Raw genomic sequence first — 18676 nt, 5'->3', positions numbered from 1 at the left:
AAAGTAATAGCCCCAAGTTATTCATAGCTATTAATTTCAGTGGGTCTACTCTGAGTAAATTAGTTGACTACAAGCCATTGTTCTTTTCTAAACAGTTAGCTGAATAAAAAGACTGGAAGTTTACTTTAACTAGGAGCTGGGAGGCATAATGTTTAAATGTTTAATGTTTCACAACTGCATAGCTCGTAAGGTTTTCAGTTATGACAGCTGGCACTAGAATCAAGCTTTTATATAGGTCAGTAGAAATCCAAAAGGTCAGGCGGTGACAGTGGTTGGAGGGTTCTGATGAGAGAGAATAAAGGGATAGGAACAGCACTGTTGTAAAGAGTTTTTAGGAATGTGAGATTTCCTCTATGTGGCAAGAATGGCGAGTTTCTGTTGTAATCACTCAACAACTGGCCACTGCTCTGTTCTTTCATACCTGGTACCTAAGGATGTGAAATTGAAGGTTATTTATTGACTTCTCAGCAGCTTTTTTTCTTAATCAGTTGTGATCGCTTCTGGGATCAATTAAATAAAATCTCTACTGGTAGAAGATTACTGATGCTGATGTGGGAACTTCATTCTGAGACCAAGATTCAGATTAAGTTAAACCTTTCAGGTTCACTCTCAGATCCACCTCTCAGGGATACTTATTAGCCCCAGCATTGTCTTAACACTTACGCCAAATCTTGAATAACTGTTTTAAATAACAACAGTAATTATGTACCCCTAAATTGGGAACCAAGAAAGATACAGTACTTATGTAGGCTGTTGACACTATTTAATTGTCTCAACTACAACATGGGTCAAGAAGACTTTTGAAATATTTTAATCAATTGGCAGTGCAAGAAATGCTAAAAATTAATTAGGAAAAGACAAAAGTTTTTGGTTTTGCCAATAATAATTTTATTTACCGTATATGCCGCCCATCTGACTGGGTTGCTCCAGTCACTCTGGGCAGCTCCCAAAAGAATACTAAAAACACAATAAAACATCAAACATTAAAAACTTCCCCATACAGGGCTGCCTTCAGATGTCTTCCAGAAGTCAGATAGTTGTTTATTACCTGGGTTTAAAAAACACAAGAGGCAAACTGATGGGCACCCCATTGAGCAGGTGAAATCCTTTAAATATCTAAGTTTACGCTTTTCTTCATCTGGCAATTGGAATAAACACTTCCTAAATACTAATAAATTGACCATTAATACACTGAACTCATTTGCTGTATAAGAAATAAGAGTGCTGAACCGTATAAAAAAGATAATCCTTGTCAGAATTTCAGATTGTGTGATTCCCCCCCATTGCAATGTTCAGTTAAGAAGGCATGTTATTGTATAGCTCATTTTATTATTTTTACTCTGTTTCGTTTTTATTCTGTAAAGCTTCCCTTGCAACTTTTATTATAGGGAAGTCAGTACAGTAAATATCATAAATAAACATTAACAGTTTGAAGCTGAGGGAGAAGATGCTGAGTCCCTGTGTGTGTGTGTGTGTGTGTGTTACTGAGTAGGATCAATTCTAGTCTTTTGAGTGCTTGAGGCAAAGTACAAAATGGTGGCTCCATCACCCCATGTCCAGTAGCTGCCTGAATGGACAGCTGAATCTTGTTTCAGTATAGGCTATAGGACAGTGTCCTCCATCGTGCCTGAAGTCGCCAGACAAGTTATGGAGGTGCAGGGCAGGCCAGGAACCACACATAGCCCTTTCTCCTCCACAGAAGAGCACATAGCCAGTAGGCTCAGGAGCAACAGCCAAGGGGATGCTGATGTTGCTCCCCCTCCCCTCACTCTGTCTGATAGGACCAGCCTTTTTGTTGAGAACGGTTTCCTCCATGAAAACTGTTGTGCTAGAGCCAAATTCTGTCTGCTATCACAGTAACGAAAATTTATGAGTCTGTTTTCCACCTCACATCGTGCATTTGGCCTATCATGCCTTGAACCCACCAATCATGGTGGGATGTAAAACAACAAAGACATATTTTGCATTGCTGTTAAGTGGTTCCTTTCATCTGCTCATGATTTATGGAAGGGTTTTTTGCATGATATGATCATAAGGTGGTAGTAAAGAGAAAAGTGGAGGGAAATATTTGGGAAGACATTTAGAGAGGGAGGTACTCAGCTGTACGGTTGCTAGGCTGCAGACTTTGGTACCGAGGCTCAGGTTTTTGAGTTCAATCTTGGTGCAGCTGTTAAAATCTCAAGGCAATTAGATAATCTGGCAAAACTACACACTTGATAGTCTGCCATGCCTGCATACTTAGAAGCAGCTATGTCCAAGTAGTGAATTTTTTTGGGGGGTGGGGTTCAATTCAGTTTGCATTTTACCATGAACATACTTAACTGGCAGTTCCTAAAACAACACCCAGACCAAAACACGGTTCTCCTTCAGAACTCATACTTCCCTGAGTGTTGCAATACAATTCTCCAACCAAAAAACCATGGACACCAATGCACATATTAGAGGGGAAGTATGGGGGTGGGTGGGATGCGGGTGGCACAGAGCCTAGGACTTGCTGATCAGAAGGTTGGCGGTTCTAATCCCCGCGACGGGGTGAGCTCCCATTGTTTGCTCCCTGCTTCTGCCAACCTAGCAGTTCAAAAGCACGTCAAAGTGCAAGTAGATAAATAGGTACCGCTCCAGTGGGAAGGTATACGGCGTTTCCGTGCGCTGCTCTGGTTCGCCAGAAGCGTCTTAGTCATGCTGGCCACATGACCTGGAAGCTGTACGCCGGCTCCCTCGGCCAATAAAGCGAGATGAGCGCCGCAACCCCGGAGTCGGTCACGACTGGACCTAATGGTCAGGGGTCCCTTTACCTTTACTTTACTTATGGGGGTGAATTACATCTGTTTAGTGAAAATAACAGGGATGCGGGTGGTGCTGTGGGTAAAACCACAGTGCCTAGGACTTGCTGATTGCATGGTTGGTGGTTCGAATCCCCGCGGTGGGGTGAGCTCCCGTCTTTCGGTCCCAGCTCCTGCCCACCTAGCAGTTCGAAAGCACCCCTAAGTGCAAGTAGATAAATAGGTACCGCTTTATAGCGGGAAGGTAAACGGCGTTTCCGTGTGCTGCGCTGGTTGGTGCTGGCTCGCCAGAGCAGCTTCGTCACGCTAGCCACGTGACCCGGAAGTGTCTCCGGACAGCGCTGGCCCCCGGCCTCTTAAGTGAGATGGGCGCACAACCCCAGAGTCGGACACGACTGGCCCGTACGGGCAGGGGTACCTTAGTGAAAATAACATACAGAACTGCATCATATTAAGGAAAACGTCTTGCACAAATTTGTCAACATTGCATACGGAGTAAGTCTGTTAGGGGAAATATGAGCTCAAGTAGAGGCAGATATTTGTGAGTGCTAGGCCCACGCTTGGCACTTGGGAAGTGTTGAATGTTTTCTGTCGTGCTTTCCAAATGCCTGAGAGCCAGCTGACTGTCACTAGTCCCATGGAGCTATTCTGGATGGAATGGGAAGATCCCAAAGAGGTGGGGAAAGAGGTCAGGGAACTGGAGCTAATGACCCAGGGGAGAGCCTGAGTGGGATGAGGGAGGCAACGTAGACACCTCAAGAATGGTTGCAGTTGGCAGAGGGGTCTAGTGACCAGGAGTGTCAGGAGCAAGATCCTGGGGAAGGTTCAGACAGGTTCCTGCCCCTGATTTTGCCTCCCCTGGGGGGAGGTGTCTAAGAGTCAGCTGGACACTGAGTGGGCACCTCCTTCACCAAGGACATAGAGATGCCAGAGCCAACGCAAACAAAGATGTCCTGCCCATGCAGAGGCATGCCTGCTCGCTTGCCCAGAGCAGAAACACCTGTTGTTTGCCACTTAATTATTGTGCTTGCTGCACTCTTCAATAGGAAGGAGCAGGTTTCTGTGTAGCCTGTTGGGCCAACGGCTGAACTCTGAACTCACACTTAGCCATGCAGTGTCTTTAACCTTTGCTTTGCCCAGATCTGTGCATTAAAGAGTTTGGCAGACCCAAAATCCTGAGTGTGAGCTCTTCCTCTGACAGGGAGGGCCAGGACACGGTCAAGTATTTGAGAAGACCTGCACAGAGCACTTTGCAAGCCCTGGGGTTAGCCTGAGCACCCAACAGTGATGACATACCACGGGGTTACCTGTCTTTTGGATCTCTGACATTTGTTATCTTCATGTGCTTGAGAAAGTAGTATCAAAGTGCAATGTCAGCACATTAATGTATAACTAAATCAATGATTAAACTTGAAACATTTCCCCCAGCAATAGGGCTTGCTAGCAGCGTACAAAATATGAGGTTTGAGTTAGTGCCCCCCACCAAATATTTCTGATCCGGTCTTTAAGATGTATTTCTGTGCTCTCACACACCTTTTACATATTTATCAAAAAATATACATACATGCAAGGGGAATGACATTCTGTTCTTCACTGTGAACAGCTGCCAAATAGATTTATATAAATTCATTACCAACCATGCCATTTTCAATCCCTCTCCTAACATGGCATTTGTCTTTTTCACTGCTGTCGCACACTGAGTTCATGTTTGCTTTGAGCTTTCCTCAAGACATTCCTTATTTTCCTGTCATTTCACTGTCATTTCATACCGCATGTAAAACAGGAATCCTTTTGCTCCAACATTCATAATGCTTTACTTACTCAATATGCTTTACTTACTCAGTTGACATTCATTTGCCATTTTGCAGACTGTTTCTCTAGTTTGAGGAAATCATTTTAGACCTTTCATCCACATATATGTAATTCAAGAATAACATAAACTTGGCTACTTAACTGCTCTACCCTTTTTTAGGTAAAGGGACCCCTGACAATTAAGTCCAGTCATGAACAACTCTGGGGTTGCGGCGCTCATCTTGCTTTACTGGCCAAGGGAGCTGGCATACATGTGGTCAGCATGACTAAGTCGCTTCTGGCGAAGCCAGAGCAGTGCACGGAAACGCTGTTTACCTTCCCACTGAAGCAGTACTTATTTATCTACCTTCACTGCGTGCTTTCGAACTACTAGGTTGGCAAGAGCTGGGACTGAGCAACAGGAGCTCACCCCGTTGAGTGGATTTGAACTGCCGACCTTTCAATCAGCAAGCCCAAGCGGCACAGTGGTTTAACCCACAGCGCCACCTGCGTCCCTCCCCTTCCTTAGCTTGGTGCAATTTAACACTCGTGAAGAATCACAGCAGAGTTTCATGAAGGACCCCCACTGCTTGGTTTCAAAAACTGTGCATTTATCTATAGACTCTGCTTTCTGTCATTTAACCAGGTACCAATCAATAAAAATATACTCTGCTCACAGGGTGTATGACCTGAAGGCACATTAGGATAGCTACTTTAGATCTTGTCTGTGTCCACATAGGTAGCTATCTGGGAACCACAGGTATGCTGCATTGGGTTTCATGATGAAAGAAAGGAGGGCTATAAAACAGGAAATTAATGAAATAAAAGGGCCCAACCTTCTAAATCCATACTGCCATGATTAGTCAGGAGCCATTGGCAATGGACTCTGTTAAAGGTTTATTTGAAATGCAAATAGATCATGCCCACCAAATTGCTCCTATCTACATGTCTGTTGACATAAGAACATCGGAAGAGCCTTGCTTGGATCAAAGTTGTGATTAAAATATGCCTGTGCATCATTCACTGTGGAGTTGCACACAAATGCAGGCTGACGTTCTCCTGTTGCCTTCCTCAGCTATTTACCCACCATAGTGGTGGCTCTTAGCCATCACTTCTGTTTGCTTTCCCCTTGTGTAAACAAGTTCATAACCTGTAGCGGTCTGCAACATTTACACAGCCTCTTGGCTGCTTGCATAATGCTTGCTCAATGAAACATGCATTACTGTAATACATGGGTAGACAGTGAAGTGTCCTCCAGAAGTTCTTGGACTACAACTTATCATTCCTGACCATCAGTCATGATGGGAGTGTTGGGATACTGCCAGGGAGATAAAGTCCTTCATGGCCCCAAGCCGGCTGCCGGACGATCCATCGATCTCCCGTAGACACACAGTATCAGCAATTAGCGACACGAAGCCTCAGAAACAGTATTCCACATTCTTAGGCTGGTGCACACTCTATCAGCGAATTCACACAGCGAGAGATGCACAGCAGGAGAGCATATTTACAGTTTATTCAGCGTTGGTCAGAACAAAGAAAAACATGACCGCCTGCATCGGTATACTCAGGCAACAACAAGAACGAAAGCAACGACACAACAGAAACATCCTGTGAAATACGCAGACTCTGTGACTCACAGCCTGCTCCCTTTTAAGGTGGAACGGAAATATCCTAACATCCTCCCCCTTTCCGTGTAACCTGTAGTACCTGTGGTTCAACCCAATTGCAACCTTTGTACGTAAACCTTAATTTGTTCTCTGTTAACAACCTTAGACAACAGATCAGCAGGAATTTCATTTCCTGGCATTTAGGACACCTGAATGAGTCCTTTCTGAATACACTCTCTTGCACGATGTAGCTTAATCTGCAAGTACTTGGTTCTTTGCTTGCAACTCTCCGAATTCAGCAAAGCCAAACAAGATCTATTGTCTTGATACACTTGTATAGGACATTTCACAGAAACTCCGATGTCCTTAAACAGTTGCATCAACCATTCACAATCCATGAGTGAAAATGACAGCACATTGAGTTCTGCTTCACAGGAACTTAGGCTCACTGTCGTCTGCTTCTTGCACAACCAGTCAAACAGACAGTGGTTGTACATGTAGCATACTCCAGAAGTGCTTGTACCATCCGTGGTGTCACTTCCAAAACGTGCATCTGCAAAGATTTCAAGACCTCCAGTCTTCTGACTGGTGAACCTCAGCCTGTAGTGCATAGTCCCTTTCAAATACCGGGCTATGCGCTTCAGAGCTTTCCAATCCTGAACAGTAGGATTGTTAGCATGTCTGCTAAGCAGGTTAGTGCTTACAGCTATGTCAGGTCTTGAACATCTAGCAATGAAATTCAACTTGCCTAGAATGCATCTGTACAGCGTAGTGTCAGAAAACGCTTCAGCAGTACTATCTACCTGGGAACCTGTCACCATCGGTGTGTCTGCTGGATTTGCATCAACCAAATTCAACCTGGTTAATACATCAGCGATTTTCTGTGTTTGGTGTACCAGAAAATTACCTGCTTGGTCCCTCTCCACCTGCAGAGAAAGATAGTTGGATACCTCACCAAGATCCTTCATGTCAAAGTGCTCCTTCAGCTGAGCTAGGGTGCTTTGATAGAAAGCCTGATTCTTCCAAAATATCAGAAGATCATCAACAAAACATAAACAATACAGTTTGTTTTGCCCCTCCTCCTTGACAAACACACATGGATCAGCTCTGCCCTGGTGAAAACCTAGAGAAAGCAACGTCTCAGTGAGTTTTGTGTTCCAACACCTGGCACTCTGCTTGAGACCATATAAGGATTTCCGCAGTTTACAGACCATTCCCTTGTGTATCTGCATCCCGTCAGGTGGAAGCATGTACAGCTCCTCCCCCAAAATCCAGTACAAAAAAGCTGTATTGATGTCATGATGGGAAACATGCAGTTTCTCCTCTGCAGCTATCTTGAGCATCAGCCAAATGCTCTCATATTTGACGGTGGGCGAGTAGGTCTCGTGGTAATCCTGTCCTGGTACCTGTGAAAAACCTCTGGCAACCAATCTGGCTTTGTGTCTGACAACCTTGCCATTCTGGTCTGTCTTGGCCTTGAAGACCCATTTGCTGCCAACCAGTCTCATCCCTGGGACTACCGGTATCAGTTCCCAAGTTTGGTTCCTGTTCAAGGAATCAACTTCAGCCTTCATGGCATTAAGCCAAGGCTCAGCATCTTTGGAGGTTAACTCCTGAACCTCTTTGAAGCTTGAAGGTTCCCACACCTTCTCTGAGCTACTAAGAACAGCAGTTGCCGTCTTAGCAAACTCATCAGCAAATCTCTTCGGAGGTCTGCCTTTGGTCGCCCTTTCAGACCTGCGAACCAGACGCAAGTCTTCTGGACTCATCTCCTCCTTCTTAGGAGAAAAGTGACCAATGGTGAACAGTGGTTCTTCCAGTTCATTGTCAGACGCATCAGATGGTCTGACTGAGGCCTTTGCGCTCTTGTAGTCTGCTGTGTCATCACTGTCGCTGACACCAGCAGCAGCGCCACCCACTGAACTGGAATCCGAACTCTGATCATCATCATCATCATCATCCCCAGTTTCCTCAGCTTTCTCAGCATGATCTGCTTTCTTCACATCACCTTCATCCTCCTCTGGGTAATTCTGGAAAATTCCCACATTTTCCCCCCACTTAGGATTGTACTCAACACTCCTTGTGAACTTAATGGACTTAGAGTCAGTCATCCATACCCTGTATGCACCTTTTTCGTACCCCCATGAACAAACCATGTGCCCCACGCTTCCCAAGCTTGTTGCTCTGTGGGGTGTGTACCCACATGTCAGAACCAAAGATTCTCATGTGCTTGACGTTAGGTTTCTTACCAAACATCTTCTCATAGGGAGTACATCCCTATGATGACAGTCTCCTGTTAAAAGAATAAACAAACGTCGACAGAGCTTCCCCCCAAAACTTCTCAGGGAGGTTGGCATCATGCAACAAGGTTTTCAGGCCTTGAGGCAAAGTGTGATTTGCTCGCTCCGCAAGCCCATTCATCCATGGCGATCTGGGCGTTGACAAGTCATGCTGGATTCCCTTCTCAGTCAGGAAAGCTTCAAACTGCTGAGAAGTGAACTCCCTGCCCCAATCAGTAAAGAGACACCCGATACGTTTACAGTGAACATTCTCCAACCAAGCACAGAATGCCTTGAACCTAGGAAACGCTTTTGATTTCTGCTCAAGCATAAACACATGAATGTACCTAGAAAAAGAATCAATTAGAACCATGAAGTACCTTGCTCCTCCCAAAGAGGGCGCAAGTGGACCAACCAGGTCTGCGTGCACTAGCTGGTAGGGTTTGGAAGCCTGCCTGCTAGACTCCTTGCCTTTTGGAGCAACCTTCACCTTGTTCTCTGCACAAGATACACATTTCATGTGAAACTTACAGGGTTTGATGTTCAAACCTTCAACCAACCCAGGCATCTTGGCCAGCGCTTGCCAAGAGAGGTGACAAAATCTTTGATGTGCATCGTGAATGCATCCTGCATGAAGAACTTTGTTAGTTTGTGCAACACAACAAGAATCAGCATTAGACATAACAGCATTGTCATCATAAGTTATACAGAATAAACCATCTATAAACTTTGCATGCAAAATGTCCTCTTTGCCTTTTCTGATGACACAGACGCTCCTCTTGAAGGATATCTCAAAACCACGCCCAGTCAGCTGTGGGACACTAAGCAAATTGTCCGCAGCACCTGGAACAAAAAGTACATCTCTGATGGTAGTGTGCAGACTTGCAAGTTTCACAGTCCCTACTCCTGCAATTTGCAACGTCCTTCCATCAGCCAGGTGGATCTCTCCATCTTGAGGTTTGAAGGAGATAAACAGGTGCTTATCTTTTGACAAATGGCGGCTCGCACCAGAGTCGACGACAAACCTGGCCTTGGCCTTTGGAACAGGTTTTCTGGCAAGCAAAACCTTGTTTTCCACCGGCGTGGGCTTTTGCAGCTTGCCCCCCTGCTCCTGGCCATCAGACTTGCCTTTAGCCTTTGGTGAAGCTGTGCCAGCAAACAAAGCCTTGTTTTCCGCTGGCGTGGGCTCTTCACCCTCCCTCTGCTTCTGGCCATCTGCAGGCATCTTGCTCTGTTTACCTCTGGCCTTCCGGCCTCTGCAAAGGCGATGACCTTGGTTCTCACGAGAAACAGAGCACTCAGCTGCCGACTCCTTGGCTCCCCCTGGAGGCTGGAATGCTGCCTGGGATGACGTGACAGTCAGCTCCCCCTGCAGCTTGCAAACGGTGCCCTCAGCATCCCTGCATTCACTCGCATTCTGGGAAACAGCCAGGACCTCCGATGCAGTCAAACTCTGGACTGGGACGATTGGCAGATGGGCCTTTTTCAAAGCATTCCACATCTTACGTGCAGTCACGTTGCCAGCTAGCGTGGCAATTTCCTCCAGAGAGACGGACAAGACTATTACGTCAATGGCCCTCAAATTCTGGGCTCTCCATTTCTCTGTCAGAGGAACTGGAGGGGCTTCAGACACAGTATGCCACACTCCAAACTGACGCAGCTAACTCTCACACCATTTTGCCCAGGTCTGATAATTGTGCCGATTTAACCGGTGAGCCTTTTGTGCCTTCAAAGACGTCTTATCTCGGCAGCTCATAAGTCACAAAGCCTGCTTGGCTCGGCTCCCAGGCCAATTAGACCAGCCGGAGTTCAAAGACTCTTCCACGGCATTCAGAAAAGCCTCTGCTTTCGCTTTTCCAACACATACCTTTCAGCAGTCTGTCGCAGTCTTACTCTCCTGTAAGTGCCGTGAATCTGGGCCCATAACCTGTTGTTGGGATACTGCCAGGGAGATAAAGTCCTTCATGGCCCCAAGCCGGCTGCCAGACGATCCATCGATCTCCCGTAGACACACAGTATCAGCAATTAGCGACACGAAGCCTCAGAAACAGTATTCCACATTCTTAGGCTGGTGCACACTCTATCAGCGAATTCACACAGCGAGAGATGCACAGCAGGAGAGCATATTTACAGTTTATTCAGCGTTTGTCAGAACAAAGAAAAACATGACCGCCTGCATCGGTATGCTCAGGCAACAACAAGAACAAAAGCAACGACACAACAGAAACATCCTGTGCTTTGCACAGCCGTGCACAATCTTACCCGTTTCTAAAATTTCTTTACTGGTGTGTGTTTTTGTAAATCTGCCAAAGAATAAAATCAAATCAGGATGAAGGGGTTTTCTCAAGACAGTGGAGGGTGTGTGTGTGCTGTGTCTTGTTTGTGTGGTGGTGGCAGCACTTGCTCTCCTGTGGAGGGGGAGGCAAAAAATGGGGGGTTGAGGAGGATCGGTTTTGGGGATGGAGAAATGTCCCTATTTTCAGCTAAGGTATGTTGGAGGGTATGCATTAGGTCCCTTAGGTATCTTTTTGACTGTGGGCCCTGCTAAACCAGAGCACACTCTACCAAACATTGCTCCACATTCCCCATGATCCAGTGGCTGAGGTGTGCATGCAACTTGCCTGATGTGCCCATGATCCTTTGCAGAAGCTTCCTCTTTCATTTCAATGGGTTGTAGCCAAATAATTTCTACTCAGGGGTAAAGGTAAAGGGACCCCTGACCATTAGGTCCAGTCATGACCGACTCTGGGGTTGCGGCGCTCATCTTGCTTTATTGGCCGAGGGAGCCGGCGTACAGCTTCCAGGTCATGTGGCCAGCATGACTAAGCCGCTTCTGGCGAACCAGAGCAGCGCACGGAAACACCGTTTACCTTCCCGCCGGAGCGGAACCTATTTATCTACTTGCACTTTGAGGTGCTTCTTGAATTGCTAGGTTGGCAGGAGCTGGGACCGAGCAACGGGAGCTCACCCCGTCGCAGGGATTCGAACCACCGACCTTCTGATCGGCAAGTCCTAGGCTCTGTGGTTTAACCCACAGTGCCACCCGTGTCCCTTTCTACTCAGGGGAGACCCACTCAAATCAAGGAACCTAACAACCATTTCCATTGATCTCCCTGGGTTTGCTCTAGCACTGGATGCAACCCAATGCCTGGATCTAGCTTGCTTGCAGAAAAGTCCAGCTTCAACTCCCAGCATCTTCAGGTATGGCTAGGAGAGAATTCTATCCGAAACCCTGGGAAGCTGAGCTAAGCAGACCAGTGGTCTGACTTTGTATGTTTCAGAGGTAAGGGAGTTTAGGGGCCAAGTTGCTGGACATAACTCAATTCATGATAGAGACAAGTCCTAGGAACTGATAGTTGCTGGATCATTTGCTAAGCAAGCCTCTTTCCTAGAAGTCTGTGCCTTTTGGTTCATTTCACGCAGGCAATAATTAATCTTGTAGCAAGCACAAACTGGAATAGGCCATCCCGACACCGGCACTCAGTTCTGCCAAGGAATAAGCCTTCAGGGTGGGTGAAGTGTGTTCTTCATTTGTTGCTGTGGTTTTTTTGTTTTCATGGTAATGACTAAATATGTCTCAGTTTTACTGTAATTTTGTTTTTTATGTTTTTATCTTGTACATAGCTTTGTGATTTTAATGAAAAGTGTCACTAAAATCATTCTGAATAAATAAATGAAAGGGTGCACAGGGCTGGTGAATATAGCATGCTTGGATTCCACATAGGAGACTATTTGGCTGGAAACTTAGCTCAGATCAACACTTGCCAGGGTTGTGTTTGGATTTCTAAGTAATCGCTTGTCTCTAAAATAAGCTATCCTATCCAGTTGGCCTATGAATCTTAGCACTTTGAATGAAGGCAATGGAACTACTTCTAATGTTACATTTTCCTACTATTGGGAGTGGAGAATCCATGTTTCAGGACAGATTTGTGGGCATACTCTGATTTGGCTCGTGGAACTTTGCTGCAATGTGGATTGTTCATTTTTAAATGGTGCTTTTTTATTTTTTACACTCTGCATCTACAGGAATTCCCAAACACTCCTACGGAGAGAAAGATACTCTATATTGGGATCAGCCCTGAAGCACCAGAAGACTGCATTGTCATCTCCACTTTTTGCTCCTCTTATAATGACAATAATAATGTAAATCAAGGCCATGATCAACATTTTACCAGTCTCATAAAGAAAGCCAAGGGTATTAATGCATGTTTTCCCACTGCTAACTGCTCTGTGGTGGTGTTGGGGTGTGTGACCTCCAGATGTTGTTGGATTCCAACTCTAATTAGCCAGTCAATATGCCCAGTGCTCAAGGATGATGGGAGTTTTGGGAGTTGTAGTTCAGCAACACCTGGAGGTTGTTACTAATATGCTCCACTTAAGAAGCCAGGAGAGGACATCGCAAGGCAACAGATCATTCAGTGGGTAGAGAGAGCTCCAAACGGCACAAAACTTTGGCATCTCTTTGGAAGGGATCAGACAATGTTGGCTTTTGGAGGGCGTTGTCTTGTATCCATGGATTGCTGTTATCGATTATTCAGTTTTGGGAGGCAGTGGGGTTCATAGCACAAAATGGACCAAACCAGCACAAAACTTTGGCACACGTTTGGGGATCGAAAATTTCGGGGTCGTGTTAATAAAGCTGGTTGAGAACAGCCTACAGCACCTGTGAGAAAACTGGTCCTATGAAGCTACAAGAGTGGTGAAATGTTCAACCTGTAAAAGATTGCAGGGCATGAAAGAGCACCATCTAGTGGCACTTTGGGCTACATTGGAGTATGTGCTGGGTTTCCTATGGCAGTCATTTGAATGCCCTGTGTCCAATGCAGAGTGCTCCGAAATGAGTGTTTTCCCAAGAGATTAAACAAGAGCAGATCTGTGAAATGTGGCAGAAATTTCAGGAATTCCTCCCTATCAAACACGGAACTGCCAAAAAGTAGGGTTAACAAGTGTATGCAGGACAGTCCTCTGTTTGAAGAGCTGTGACCCAGAGGGAGGGCTTCTTTTTGAAGGCATCCTCTGTCTGAAGGACAGTTCCAGTTTAAAGATAAATAACCCGAAGGAAGAATGAACAGGAGAGGCTTTGAAGTTGTCCAACAATTGACACCTGCACAGCAGACTGAGCAGGCACACAGGTGAATTTTATTGTTTTCCATTTAAATTATAATTATTTCTAAATGTGCACCTATACATATAAATTAGCACGTTCAATATTTTTTGCAAATATGCATCCCCCTTTGTCCTTTTTGTGTGTGTCTGTTGTACCATGACTTGCCAAGATTTGTTATGTTGTGATGCCAGAAAGAGCCTTCTTGGTGGTGGTGCCCAGCTCTGAAACGGAAATGTATGGAATTATATCTGTCCCAATGCTTGTTTTCGGCAAAAGGAACTGTCACACATGGTACCCTCATGCTAACAGTCAATGTACCGTACATAGAAAGAAATAACTGTGGAAACACATCAGACTTTATAGTCAGTCTGTTGTCTGTATATTTTCCTGAGTTACGTGCTTGACATCAATCCTATGGTAAACCACATTCCTTATTTAGGAATGGTTTTTTGTTTGATATCCATTTGATGATCCTGTGCAGGCTGAATATTTATATAAATATCTTTGCAGTCCCAAATGAGGAATTATCACAAGGGGTCTTGCTTACTTTACTGTATTGATTCTGTGATAAACACTTATAATTCCTCACTCACCACTGGAAATGTATTTATTTATAGAGCTTGCACAGGCTCACTTTACCGTAAGCAAGAAATCACATGCTTGCTTTACGCTTGTATGAGGCTGAAAGATGTCATAAAAGAAGGGAATGTATACAGAACTCTGGAGGGAAAAGATTCTTAGATTCCCAATGAAGGCTTGGTGGCCCCATTGTTTGTCTTTTGAGGAGATGTTCAGGGAAGAGATAAGCCAGTGAGGAGAAAGAGAGCAAAGTTCAAGTTGAAAGGTCTGAAGGCCTCAGAATGGCTGGGATGAAAACTTGATATCGCAGGGCAAAAACTGCTTTGCCCGGTCAGTTAACTGACAAATATTTTATGTTCAGCACAGAAGAGCAAAATGTGTCCCTTAGGTCCATGTGTGGTCTCTTCTCTTCTTCCCTCATTAGGGCTCTCTGGATGAGATGCTGCTACAGGCTGTGGTACCAAGAATAGCGGCGAAGAAAATAGAAACCCATTAAGATGAATATCAATTTTAGAGCACAACCTGAGCCTCAGCTTATTCCCCTGGGAACCCCGCGGCAAGAGGCAAATGAGGGCTCTTCCGGGAAAACAAGTTACTTTGTTTGCAGACACTCTCCACATCCAAAGACAGTGTGCCACATTAGAGGTAAACTCCCCCTGGAAGGGCTAATATGGCCAAGCCAATCTCTGTATTCATTTTTTTTGGGTTTCCTGAACAAAAACTTAGGCTACATTCAAGTGGGGCTTTATTCTTTCTGACATTTTCTTACCTGTTGATTTTTGCATCTCATGTGAGCCGCTTCTTGAAAATGTAGTGGAATCTAGTAGAAGCCTAGTGCTTATTTTTGTATTGTTTCCAGGAAAAAAATACCTGTTTGCAACCCCGTGAACTCGAAAAGGTGTGGGAGTTTTGCGTTGCCATTTTCCCATGGGTTTCATGATTGCACCACTGCCGCTCATGTGATGAAATCTGAGGTGGTATCCTGGCATATGAAGCTCATTCTATGTGTCTAAAATTTAGCACGACATGGCAGCATATTGCCCAAGAAGCCGCAATTCCATAATGCTACAGATACCGCTGTGTAAAAGGAACATTAGAAATTGGGACAGAAGTATGAGTATTATAACTAGGAAAACTAATACTATAATCACCACATCTGAATGTAGCCTAAATGCAGGGTTTTTTAAAATGCATGTTCCTCTTTTTTTTAAGGGCAGAACTCTGCCCTCCCATAAAGCCTGCTGCTAGTTTGAAGTAAGATTCAACAGCCATTGCAGCCGACTCCTGTACATGGACTGGGGAGGGGACACCATTTTGTTCTGCACTTCAGGCAGAACCATAGCTGTCAACTTTTCCCTTTTCTTGCGAGGAATCCTATTCGGAATAAGGGAATTTCCCTTAAAAAATGGGAAACGTTGACAGCTATGGGCAGAATTGCATGCAATTCTGAATCACCTAGTGTTGGTTCCGACATAAATCTGCATCAGCTGATGACTGTCAAGCCTTGTGTGTGAACCGTCTCCATAAAGCTATGCTGTGTGAATGAAATCAAAGCTTTGGGACAAAAAAACAAACAAACATGGATTGACTCATTCACAGGTATGATTTTATAATCATACAATCAATATTCATGTGGGAGCTAAGTGTTGTATAATCAAACATATATGCATATGTGAACCAGCCCTAGGAAACTATAATACTCTAGTTCAAAATTAGAGATGGAAGGATCCGTTAGTTTTGGTTCTCTCAGTTTCTAGTTTATCCAGTATTAAATTCCGTTCTCCACATTTCTGCAGCAATTTGATGTTTTTCAAAAATCCCTCATAAAAAAATCAGCATTTTAGTGCAAATTTTCCCCAATATTTCCCCAGTTTTGTATGCAAATTTGAGTAACATGCAGTTTTGTGATGTACAATTTCCCCCTAATATAATGCATTTTTCTGTTTTCAAAAATAACTCCATTTTTATGCCCACTTTTGCATTTTTGCAAATGCCATTGAGTTGGAGGATTGCATCGCAAAATTCAGATTTCTGCTTGAAGGATGGCTGTGTTTCAATTCTGACATTGCTTTAAAATGTGTGGAGTTGATAGATTTGCCTACAAGAAGGATCAGAATTCTCCACCATCCCTATTTGAGACCCCCATTTCCAGTGTACCCCTGCACCAAAACCAACTGCACAATGAGGAAAATGTAAAATGTGTTCTTTCCCCACCCAGGACTAAATGATGCACCTGTCTGTGTTGTGAAAGACCGAGGATACAATGAAGGACGCTTCGTTGACTCAAGCACAGAACATGCTCAACTTCTCAGAAACACTGTAATACCCACTGACAGTTCTTTTCCCAACAATACCCTGCCAAGCCTGGTACAAACCCCACTTAGAGCGAATGTTGGACGTAAGTAACCCTGGTTGCTTACACAAAGAGATAGGATGTCTACTTCAAAACCACAGTTTGAGAGCCTCAATGGCACCCCTTTGGAGGCTTCATCTGGGGCAAAAAGCTTGGCTAGCCCACCCCCAGCTACGGCTCTGCCTTTATTACCCCCTCCTCAAAGTGGACCCTCCACTAGATTGAGTTGCTGATGAATGTAAAGGTAAAGGGACCCCTGACCATTAGGTCCAGTCGTGAACGACTCTGCGGTTGCAGCGCTCATCTTGCTTTACAGCTTCCGGGTCATGTGGACAACATGACTAAGCCGCTTCTGGCGAATCAGAGCAGCACATGGAAACGCTGTTTACCTTCCTGCTGGAGTGGTTCCTATTTATCTACTTGCACTTTGGCGTGCTTTCAAACTGCTAGGTTGGCAGGAGGAGGGACCGAGCAACGGGAGCTCACCCTGTCACGGGGATTCAAACCGCAGACCTTCTGATCAGCAAGCCCTAGGCTCTGTGGTTTAGACCACAGTGCCACCCGTGTCCCATGCTGATGAATGTACAGATCTGTAAATTCTTTGCAAAAATTTGGTTGACACAAAAACCACTACGGTATCCTGCCACCTGCACTGGAGGCATCCTCTGCCCTCCCATGTTACATAGAATTCCTGTATTTTTCAAGAAGTCTCACCAGACTCTAATCCTGTATAATCATAACATGAAAACTCATGAAAAAATCCCTGTGTTGCATTTCAGAGCTAATGAGAGACGAAATTGCAGAGCTCAAGCAAAGAACAGGAAACACCCCACTTTTAAAGAGAAGGGTAACGAGCCAAACTACTGCTATTTGTAATTGAAAACATCAAGACTTCTTGGAGCATCTGCACTCTTGCAGAACACTCCATTCATGATTTTGGGTTTACCTTATTTCTGGGACTGTAATCTGTTTTAATGGTTTTTAATTCTGAATTTTAAATTGTCCTAACCTGCTGGTGAAGGGCAGATGACAAATTTGAGGGTGGCAGTGGTGCTTTGAACAGTTACCTCAAGCCCTAACCTAATCTACTTTGCCTGAACAAAGCGAGAGCCTTTACAGGCAGATGCCTCTATTCTTGTGGTCATGTAAAGCTCTCTGCTTCTATAGAGAAGGGCATTTGCAGACATGCATGTGAGTGTGCCTTGGCTGGAGGCAAAGCTTGCTATACCCGTTCTATACATTGATTCAGCACCTGTGTATATTGAACACCTGAATAGGGCTTAAGAATGGGAGTTTGTTCATCTTTTTCAGCTGATCAGGAATCCTGTAGGATCCAGATGGCTGAAAGGCATTTAAAGGGTTCAAGGTGCAAAACCCCATCAGTTTTCTAGAGAGGACAATAGCAAGAGAGCCATTGCAACCACAGCCTTACCCTTATACTCAAGTAGAGATGGGCCATACAGACGTAGAGTTCAGCTCCCATCACCCCAATCATCAGCTATGCTAAATCCAATAACATTTGGGAAGCCACAGGTTCTCCATTCCTCCACTACACAACGTAATGATTAGTCCAGATGTATTGGAGGTGATCAAAAGCAAAGCAGTACAGAAAGTTGGGTGGTGGGTTTTGGGGGGCTGTGGGCTGTCTGTATTTGTCTCTTTATATTCTGCTTTATCATCAGGACGATCCTTTGAGGAAATACCTTGCAGACAACCCACAAAATAGGATTCCTCCAGAGCACCCTCTTTTACCTGCCCCGGGTACGCACTACAGGCCAGACATCATCGAGAATATGAATTATACCCCTACTTACCTGGAACAGGAAATAAAAGTAAGATACCATCATTAAGTGATTATGTCATGTATTGCAGGCTTCTGCTTTAACTGATAAAAAAGGAGGATGTCATTTAATACATTTAGGTTGCAATACTATACATGTTTACTGGGGGTAAGTTGCATTCAACTCACTTCTGTGTAAATATGCATAGGATTACACGGCCAGTTTGAAAACCACCAATCTGTTGAAAAGGTGGCAATGATGGCCCGTAAAAGAAAGAGGAGGCCATTTCTGAGATTTTGATGTTGCAAGCTCCTGAGTTTTACAGAACTCTTCACAAAGCAAATGCCGAAATACAGCTACTTTCAAAATTATCCAAATTTTGTGATGCAGGTCTCC

At 44.7% G+C, this 18676-nt stretch overlaps 1 protein-coding gene across 12 annotated transcripts in view; it reads left to right on the top strand.

Annotated features, from left to right (window-relative positions):
* C9H4orf17 (chromosome 9 C4orf17 homolog) overlaps window positions 1-18676 on the top strand; it is a 147509-nt gene that overhangs the window by 113322 nt on the left and 15511 nt on the right. For 5 of the 12 annotated variants that reach the window (XM_053403993.1, XM_053403996.1, XM_053403994.1 and 2 more), the window contains 4 exons: window positions 14571-14791; window positions 16365-16544; window positions 17279-17346; window positions 18182-18331. In XM_053403993.1, the coding sequence (XP_053259968.1) occupies window positions 14644-14791; window positions 16365-16544; window positions 17279-17346; window positions 18182-18331 (546 nt within the window). In that variant the 5' untranslated portion in view covers window positions 14571-14643. Of the gene's footprint in view, window positions 1-14291; window positions 14792-16364; window positions 16545-17278; window positions 17347-18181; window positions 18332-18676 lie in introns of those variants that run through there. The other 7 variants (XR_008332288.1, XR_008332286.1, XR_008332287.1 and 4 more) reach the window with 3 other exon arrangements.

The sequence above is a fragment of the Podarcis raffonei genome, chromosome 9 (genome assembly GCF_027172205.1).
Source record: "Podarcis raffonei isolate rPodRaf1 chromosome 9, rPodRaf1.pri, whole genome shotgun sequence".
Taxonomy (NCBI): domain Eukaryota; kingdom Metazoa; phylum Chordata; class Lepidosauria; order Squamata; family Lacertidae; genus Podarcis; species Podarcis raffonei.
This window is presented reverse-complemented; position numbering and strand designations above follow the sequence as displayed.